The sequence below is a fragment of the Acinonyx jubatus genome, chromosome B4, assembly GCF_027475565.1.
Source record: "Acinonyx jubatus isolate Ajub_Pintada_27869175 chromosome B4, VMU_Ajub_asm_v1.0, whole genome shotgun sequence".
NCBI lineage: Eukaryota > Metazoa > Chordata > Mammalia > Carnivora > Felidae > Acinonyx > Acinonyx jubatus.
This window is the reverse complement of record NC_069387.1, coordinates 97,759,296-97,768,600: the sequence shown is the minus strand read 5'-3', so window position 1 is coordinate 97,768,600 and position 9,305 is coordinate 97,759,296. Positions and strand designations below refer to the sequence as shown.

Below are 9,305 nucleotides of genomic sequence, written 5' to 3'. Positions count from 1 at the left end.
CTGAGCCACTGTACTGGTGGAATTGCCATCAGCTGAGAAAAGGGCTGCAGGTAGAGCAGATCAGGGTGAGGAGACAAGTTTGGGAGGACATATATTTGAGTCCTTTACTAGACATCCAAATGATACTGTACAGAAGAGTAAAAACAAAAAAATTTCAATTTACAGTAACCATGGCCTGAACATATCAAAACTGAAGGCTGTTAAAAATGAAGCAAAATAGGGGCACCTGGGTGGCTCGGTCGGTTGAGTGTCTGACTTCAGCCCAGGTCATGATCTCACGGTTCGTGAGTTCGAGCCCCGCATTGGGCTCTGTGCTGACAGCTCAGAGCCTGGAGCCTGCTTCTGATTCTGGGTCTCCCTCCCTCTCTGCCCCATCCCCCCTCGTGCTCTGTCTCTATCTGTCTTAAATAAAACATTAAAAAATTTTTAAATGAAACAAAACAATTAAAAAACACACCATGGCTTTAGCCCCAGATCCTTGCTGAATCAGTTCTATCCAGGAATTTGTTTTAACCAGTTGTATATAAACCTATGGTGGACTTCATCCTACCCAGAGAGAGATTTTTCTATTTTTTTTTTTATTAGCAAAAGCTCTGTGAACCCTACTTTCTATGGCGTAAAAATCCCCTTAGACTCTTCCTTCTAGTAAACTCTCGTGAATGTGTTCACCAGTGTTTGTTCTCTTGCCTGGCATGTTAGTATTATTATTTTTTTTAAGTGCGGTGGCCTTTGTTTTCTTCTTTAGCAACAAGTAGTTGGATACAGAATTGGGGAGTCTGGCATGTCACTGAAAATGGTGAGAGTGGTCGAGACCAATAAGGGAGTAGAGATAAGGAGAAGCAGGGACTGTGCTCCGGAGCACTCTAAGACTAAAAGATGGGGGAAGAGGAGGAAGCTGCAGAGGATCCGGAGGCAGTGACCAGGGAGGTAGAAGGGAAACTAGAGCAATGTCCTGGAAGCCAGGTGAAGAGCTATCCAAGAGGGGAAAATCATCAACTGGGTCAGGTGTTGCTGATGTACACCCTGATGTAGACAGTTTGAATCTGCCATTTCAAATTGGTTACCAAAGCAATGATTTCATTAGTGTGCTTTCTCAACTTTAGTAACTTGTGACAGTTGTAGAGTCTCATTATATCTATGGCTAAAGTTGCGGTATTTGGGTTACAGTTATTTCCTGTAATTTATTTTTGTATGTGTGTGTGAATTTATTTCATGGTCTTTTTAAAAAATGGCCAAGGGGGCCATTTTGTGAATTGGTAGTGACTTTTGAAGTAAACTAAGCAAAGTTGTCACTGAGCTCCAAGATTCCTACACACTTGCGATTTCCAATAATCGATGCACTGTGGTCAGAGAAGGCACATTGTAGACTGACTAAATCATTGTGAAATACCCAGCTGGAAATGGAGTGGTAAGGTATCTAGTTAAAGTAAGTGCTTTTGAAAACCATGCTGGTTTTCAGACATTTTGAAGTAATTCAGAATGCATCTGCCCCATCCTGATTAGCCGCGAAAGGTTAGATAACACCAAATATCCCTTCTCCTAAGAAAATGGCTTGCCACTTCAAGATTACATCTTAGTTTTTTACCCAAGGTTTGTATTGTATCATTTCTCCACATGAAACGTCTTCCTCAACTACACCTTCTCTCAGAGACTCTGAATTGCACACTATCCTTCCCAAATGAGCAGAAGAATGACATTCTGTTAAAAAGATGAACAGCTGGTCATGTAGAAATTCCCTGGAATGTTCACTTGTCCTGCGAAGGCAGGCAGAGAAGCCAGCTGTGAGGTGCAGGGTTTGTCACTGGTACACGGAATTGTTCATTTTTAAACAATCTTACTAGAAATCTTTATATGATTCAAATACTTGCCTTTCTCCATTAACAATTGGAAGGCGCTGAGAACCTGCCAAATGCAATTCAGTGGGACTAAGGACGGTGCCGGAATTGTCTCATTTGCTCAGACACTGTTTCTTACGTTAAGATTCAGGACCCTCCCGTGTTTAAAAGTTATCCTGTGTTTTCAATTACCTTGGGATTCAGTTGGAAATTTTTCGCATGACATAAAGGATTTGACTCTTCCTCCCACAAGCTCATCTCTCATTTCTTCCCTTGTTGAATTCTTTGTTTCAGCCATAGGAAACTAGCTGATGAGCTAACGCCTCCCTCCTTTCTTGGGCACAAGGAGCAGTCTTTTCCTCTTACTTTGGCCAACTCGGGTTTGTCCATTCCTCATTTCTTCGTGTGTTTCTTCTTTGTATCCTCAGGGTCGATTCACAGTTGGGTCTGTTTACTTAATGGATGAATTTCCCCACCAAGAGGTTTGGTTTCGGTTTGTGCTCTATTTTGTTTTGTTTTCCAGAATTTCTATAGAATTTTTAAAAAATGAGTGTAGTAGGAGGGAGCTACGGGCGAGTACAGCATTACCTCCCCCAGGTCACAGATAAGTGAGATTGCAAAAACAGATCTGGCCCGTTAGGCGTTCCCAAAGAGAGAGACCCGTGGAGGCCAACCGGCTGTTTGGAGCGCTAAGCTGTATCTTAAAGTGTGAGGTGTCTCAGCCCTGGACATTTCCCGGATTTGTAACTGGAGTTGAGTTAATGTTGTGAGGTGTTGCCGGCCGTACGGATGGGTCAAGAAGGAATCCGGAGAGCTTGTGTCCCGGGTAAAGATTGGCTAGTGCCGGAGGTCCCGGGTCGAGAAAAGGAAGGCCAGACGTCCTGTGAAGTGAGTCCCCCTTCTCTAACCCTTCCAAACCGGACATACGTAGCGCAATGGCCTTGATCGCCCTCTCTGCTCCAAGAAGAGCTAGTTAATGACTGTGAGCAAATAGGAGTGTGACGACAGCGTGTCCTCTGGGGCCTTTGTGCCCTGAGCTGTTTACGTAGGGTCCGGGGGACTCACACTTCCGCGGGACTCCGCGGCTCGCGAGCCTTATCCCCAGCCTCCTCCCGCGGACACTGGCTTTGCGAGATCTCCGGGCTCATCGCGAATGCCTGGGTTTGGTCCCCGAGGGCAGCGAGACAGCTTGGCATTCCAGGCACTGTCTGGTAGCCGTACCCACCCTCGCAGCTCTATGTTCATTTTCTGAGGCTGTTAGCACAGAGCCCCGCCGGCCGGGATAGGCGGGACGGAGGATGGCCTCTCGGCGCCCTCTGGGTGTCGGCATTCGTCGCCGGGCAGCTGGGGCGCCCAGGGCCGTCGCCCTACGCACAGACGAGGAGTTTCCGGGGCTGGAGTCCCTGCAGCCAGCGCAGGGAACAAGCGCGGAAGAGAGTGGGCGGCGGGAGGCGGAGCAAGAGATGCGGGGGGCGTGGACGCGGCCCGCTTTGGAAAGGCCCCAAGTTAATGAGGCGTGCGCCGGCGGCAGAGCGCCTTTGCGAGCTGGGCTTTCCCCCGCGGTGCGGGCGCCAGGAGCCGCCTTTTCCGCTGGGTGTCACTCGGGGGTGGGGGGGATGGCCCATTCAAAAGCGCCGCGAGGGGGCCCGGCCAGTGCCTTTCAGTGAGCGCTCGCAAGAGGACGGCAGAGGCCCGGAGGCTCGCTGCTCCGGGACCTTGTGGCGCATCAGGACGCGGCTGCCCTCCTGCCCGGACCCCGAGCCGCCTCCGCCGCCGTCGCTCTGCTTCCTGCGCGTTAGCCTTCTCTGCGCGCTCCGGGCAGGCGGCCGCGGGAGCCGCTGGGGCGAGGACGGCGCGCGGCTGCTGCTGCTGCCCCCGGCCCGGGCGGCTGGAAGTGGAGAGGCCGAGCCGATCGGCGCCCCTCCCTATGCCGGGAGGATGTTGGAGAGCAGCGGCTGCAAAGCGCTGAAGGAGGGTGTGTTGGAGAAGCGCAGCGACGGGTTGCTGCAGCTCTGGAAGAAAAAGTGCTGCATCCTCACTGAGGAGGGGTTGCTGCTCATCCCGCCCAAGCAGCTCCAACACCAGCAGCAGCAGCAGCAGCAACAGCAACAGCCCGGGCAGGGGCCGGCCGAACCGTCCCAACCCGGAGGGCCCGCCGTGGCCAGCCTCGAGCCGCCGGTCAAGCTCAAGGAATTGCACTTTTCCAACATGAAGACCGTGGACTGCGTGGAGCGCAAGGGCAAGTATATGTACTTCACTGTGGTGATGGCCGAGGGCAAGGAGATCGACTTTCGGTGCCCGCAGGACCAGGGCTGGAACGCCGAGATCACGCTGCAGATGGTGCAGTACAAGAACCGTCAGGCTATCCTGGCGGTCAAGTCCACGCGGCAGAAGCAGCAGCACCTGGTCCAGCAGCAGCCCCCGCAGCCGCAGCCCCAACCCCAACCCCAGCCCCAGCCCCAGCCTCAGCCTCAGCCCCAGCCCCAGACACAATCTCAGCCGCAGCCCCAACCCAAGCCCCAGCCCCAGCCGCTCCACCCATATCCGCATCCGCACCCTCACCCGCACCCGCACCAACTACCGCACTCGCACCAACAACCGCTCTCACAACCGCTCTCGCAGCCGCACGGCCACCGGCTCCTCCGCAGCACCTCCAACTCTGCCTGAAGGGGGCAGCACCCGGGCCAGACAAGGTAAGGTCCCGGCAACGCGGGCTATTCAGGGCCTTTCCGAGGAGTAGGTCTCGGGGCGGGCGGGGGGAGTAGGTCTTGTGTGGAGGAGTAGGAAGCCTAAGTCACGGGTTTGGCGCTTGAAGAGGCAAATGAGAAATTATTACAAGTTTCTGCAGATGTGGAAAGAAGGGAAGCAAGCTGGAGCCTGGAAAGGCCGGGCAGAGAGGGGAGGATGGGGAACTCGGGCCAGGCTGGGAGGCCTCGCGGACCGGCCTCCTCCCGACCCTGGCCCGCGCGGGGGTCCGTGGGGCGCTTCCCAGCCACGCCGCGGGCTCCCTCCGTAGCTTCCCACGTGCGCCGCTTCGCTGTGTCTGGGCACTCGAGGGAGAGACCCCGGTGTCTTTCCGAGCACGCTCTGTGCACCGGACTGGCCCGAAGAGAACTGGGTGGTGGAGGATTCTGAGCCACTTACTTCATTGCCTGTCATTTCTTTCCAGGTTTTGAGGACTTGAAGTGGGACGAACACCTGTCTATTGTCTTCACTTGAATCGAAAACAAAAGTCTCCCCGCCCTGCACGAGATCGAGTAGTTTGGACCTCACCGGACTGATAACTTGAGATTCCTCTTAGTTTTCTGCATACTCTTCATCACAATGCAGGAGACGGTTTCAGTCCAGAAGGCTTTATTTATGAACCTTTGAAAGGCTCTTCCAGTATGGTGGACCTTCTAGGAGCGATGATGTACTGTAATTTTATTTTAATGTATTTTGATTTATGATTATTTATTAGTTTTTTTTAATGCTTGTTTTAAGACATTTCTGAATGTAGGCCGTTTTCCAAAAGAGAAACTTTTATTTTCAAAAACCTATTCCCTAGTAAGTTCTAATCCTGGAAAAGAAAAAAGTAGAAGGGCGGGGTGGAGGGGAAAACCATTAAGAACTCATTCCTTATTCCTAGGCATTTTCAGAAGGTCTGACACTTTCATTGTTATGCCAGGTGGTTGAAATTAAACTCTGATATTACTTCATTTTTTTTTTGAGATTTTTTTCTTTAGACATATATTTTCTGTAGAAGTTTAAGAAAGCTAAGTGTTCAAAATTGTGTAATTATGAAAATCTAACTGCTTTTCTAAAAGGAAATTCATAGTAGTGATATCTAATTCCAAATATTTAAACCATAACCCAAGGTGACAGCAGGATGAGCATATCTTGAATGTACGGTAGGGCTGGGTGTAATGTAGGAAAAGCTTTGCTTGTATCATCCGTTTGAAGGGCTTAGTAAGGAGATTTCCATGGTTTCTGAGTATGACTGCCTTAGGTGTTTCCTTTCAAAAAATACAGTGCGGGGGAAAGAAAACCATTCAGCTTGCTTAAGAGAACATTTGTGCTCTTATCCACACAAGAGATTACCCTTCTCCAAGATCTTCGCACGCTCCGCTTGAACCACATTTTCTGACCCTTTTACCCTAGGGTCTAGAAATACACCCTAGAATCTCATAGCTTAAAATACAGTTTGTAAATATTTCAAAGGACCAGGGGTCATTGCTTTTAGGTATTCATACTGAAAATAATGTTGATCAGAGAAACTCACTGTTTTACTTTTCATGGCTCTGTGAGAAATTTGAGGGTTCTATGTTTTGTAGTTAGGTTAGCTAAACTCAGAAATTGAAAAAGGAAGGACAGGATAAACACTGGATTTTCAGTGAGAAAACAACCCAGTCTTGTTTTAGCAGCCACTTGTTCAGGAGTCTGAGGGGCGGGGTGGAGGGGGGAGGATGTGCTTTTAAAGGTAGAACAAGCCCTCCTCTGTGTCAAATCAAAAGGATGGTCAGAATCCACAAGGGCAGATGCTACTTAAGCTTAAAAAGAGCATAGTTGATACCAAATCTTCCTGGGGCTGAAAATCACTTCCTATCTGCATGGCTTTACTGACAGTCTCTGTTTCCCATTGCCTTTTCTGCAAAGTCTTGATCAGTATTTTTCCAGCACCCAAATTGGAATGGTCAGGATTAGGCGATTGCTATGTTATGTGATCAAGAAATGAAAATAGAATGTTATGCTAGAGATGTCTTTATTCTCCTTCCATCTAGAAAGGAGTCTCAAGATCAGATTCCTGTTTAGCACAATATTGAAATGATGAAACTTTGAGATCACAACCCGAATCTGAAAAGTTGTGGGGCAAGACTACAAGTCAGGCAAATGGCAAGCAGAACTGAATTGGGCTCTCGCTTTCAGTGGCTAAGGCACGGTTGTGAAAATACGCTGTAAAGATTTTATATATACAGGATACAGGCAACTCAGACAGCAAACCTGAAGAGTTCTTAAGTGTGATTTGGCTTCTGAGAAACTACTGCTGTGCATGTTTAGAGAATGCCTCTTTGTACTGTCATTTTAACACATGCAGATCATATAACCCCCAATTAAACCGCAGTTTTTTATGTGAAGTTTTGTGCTATAAAAATAGTAAAGTCCATACCAAATATTTTAAAAATTGAGATTCACGTGGGCTTTTAAAAGACATTTGTTACGTTGTTAGATCACATATAGGCCAGGTAGTATTGTTGAAAAAAAATCTTCCCCGGGCTCCCTCCCGGCTGCTGGGTTCCTCTGGCACTCCCTCCCCTCCCCCACCACAATGGCTAGGGTTGTTAACGGGGCCACCAGAATCATGGTTCCTTATCTTGTCTTTCCACAGCCCTTATTCCTTGGTCTGCTGTGATATTTACGTTGAGTTGGCCCTCTTAGTGGCTCTCTAGTCTGAACCCCTCTTAGCATTTACCTGTGAAACCTCAGAAATTAGGAAGGAGAGGAATAGGATGTTTTTTGTTGTTTGACACTTTGAAATGATTGTGGCTGAATAATTTTTTCAGAATAACAACAACGAAAAAAGCACGCTTACCAAAACAAAACACAAATGCAAATCACTTAATGTGATTTGCAGTGGCAGAATTCTACCATATTCTCTAAGAAAACGATACAAACCACTTAAGGTATTCTGAGGCCTGACAAATCACCTTCATAGAAAAAGGTAAAAATGATTCTTTCAATCCAAGGCAAGGAAAGGGGAAGGGGCAGGTCCATAGAAGACGCACCCCTTAAATAAACACAATGTAAAAAGTTGGAAAAACTAAAAGGAATGTCCCCATCTGGAAACTGAACTTTTGTCCTTGAACTTCGGTTGACACCGAGGCCTTGTACACAGCGAGCTCAGTAACTATTTGTGGAGACAAATTAATGAAAGAAGGAAAAAATATGTAACTCCCAGTATCCAGGAGGTGGTTTCTCTTGCCTCACACAGTGCTTCCTTCACTTGCTTTCTTGTCGTTCCCCAAGAACAAGTAATACTGGGCAGGCTAAGCCTCATGACGAAGCTCCTTAGACATACTTTCTTAGCAGAAATGCACGTAGATCTATCTGCGTATGCCCTACAGGGAGTGCTGAGGTCAGGGAGTAAACGGTCATAAAGGACCCTTTCAAAATGAACATTTTCGTCATAGAGGAAGTTGGGATTCTCTCATCATGGCAGAAACCAAACTAACTGTATAATTTCACTTCGCATGTTTTTTTCCAATGGAGGTTTAAACAACAACAAAAAACTCAACCTCAACTCATTGCTTAAAGGAGATCCCTTTCCACGTAAACACCGTGAGGAAATCTGGCTTAAACCCAAAGGCCTGCTTTAACTCCTTCCTGCTCTGGTGTACTAATGCTGAATTTCTCTACAGACCCCTCACTTTAAATCTGACGCTCTCCGCGAGCCTGTTGCCAGTGTGTGGGTGGGAGCACACTGGCTTGTTTTCTGTTCCCCGGGGAAAGCGACTTGGTTTTAGCTTGGCTCCAATCATTTGCAGGCTGAGAAGAGGGTCTGAGGCTTGAGTGAAGCTGGAGCCAGCAATCCCATGGATCCCAGAGCTCTGTAGGTGAAACCAGGCCTATGAACATCCCTTCTCTCTTCGTTGGGTCAAACTAATTTGCTTTTGCTTTACCAATAAACTGCCTTCAGCAGCAGAATCACATTTAAATTTGGGGATTACAGAGCTTGATATTGAGTATATCAGTGATTCTCCCGAGAGAAATATACCTGTTCACTTAAAGCAACCTAAGATGTATTAATTGTGGGATTCTGGTGAATGGGTTTTAAAGAACTGTTTTCTAAATTCTTGACACAATTCGAAGGGTGACTTTTTCATCTGCGGTGTTGAGCAGCCAATCTAGATTTACAGGAGATTGGATGACAAAGTGGTCTGTGACTTTGTTGGCAGGACATTTGCCGAATGGAGGATAGGAGCCAACAGGGTTTTCCTGCCAGGGCATTATTGTCCAGTGAGGGCAGCGGAAGGGCTCTGGAAACACCCGCAGAAAAGCAGAAAAGCTGTGAGACCTTCCCCAGCCTGCTCTTCAGCCGACCTGTCGGTGATCAGTTAGGCTTTGAGGAAGATTTTAATAATAGGTGGTTCTTCGAGATCACTGTATTTATTTTGAGAAGAGGACGCGATGGTCCGTTACATGCCGCTGTCAATCTTGTGCTTAAAGTCTTAGAATATGCAGATGTCAGCTTCTGAAAACCAAGCATCACCAGGTACCAAATGCTTTAGAAAGTATCCCATTTGTGAACTCAATAGTGCAGTCATAGTTTGTATAAATATGTCTCAAATGATTTTGGAGAGATGTGATTTATTTTTCATATTTTCAAAATGCATTCCATTTCAAATAAAGTATCTATGGAGATGACCAATCTGTGCATCTTTTGGCGGCCTTACGTGGTGCGTACAGTGTGGTTCCCCTAGGAGAAAAGTTCTA

The 9,305-nt window shown here is 47.7% G+C and overlaps 1 protein-coding gene across 1 annotated transcript; it reads left to right on the top strand.

Moving 5' to 3' along the window:
• Nucleotides 1-435: 435 nt before the first annotated feature.
• Nucleotides 436-5,315, top strand: PHLDA1 (pleckstrin homology like domain family A member 1). The gene is made up of 2 exons (XM_015063634.3): nt 436-4,528; nt 5,005-5,315. Exon 1 carries the CDS (start codon nt 3,345-3,347, stop codon nt 4,500-4,502), a length of 1,158 nt encoding a protein of 385 aa, XP_014919120.2. The 5' UTR covers nt 436-3,344; the 3' UTR covers nt 4,503-4,528; nt 5,005-5,315.
• The last annotated feature ends 3,990 nt before the right edge of the window (nt 5,316-9,305 follow it).

Excerpts from the sequence above, each read along its gene's own strand:
- PHLDA1 (XM_015063634.3), top strand. The coding sequence starts at position 3,345 with ATGAGGCGTGCGCCGGCGGCAGAGCGCCTTTGCGAGCTGGGCTTTCCC.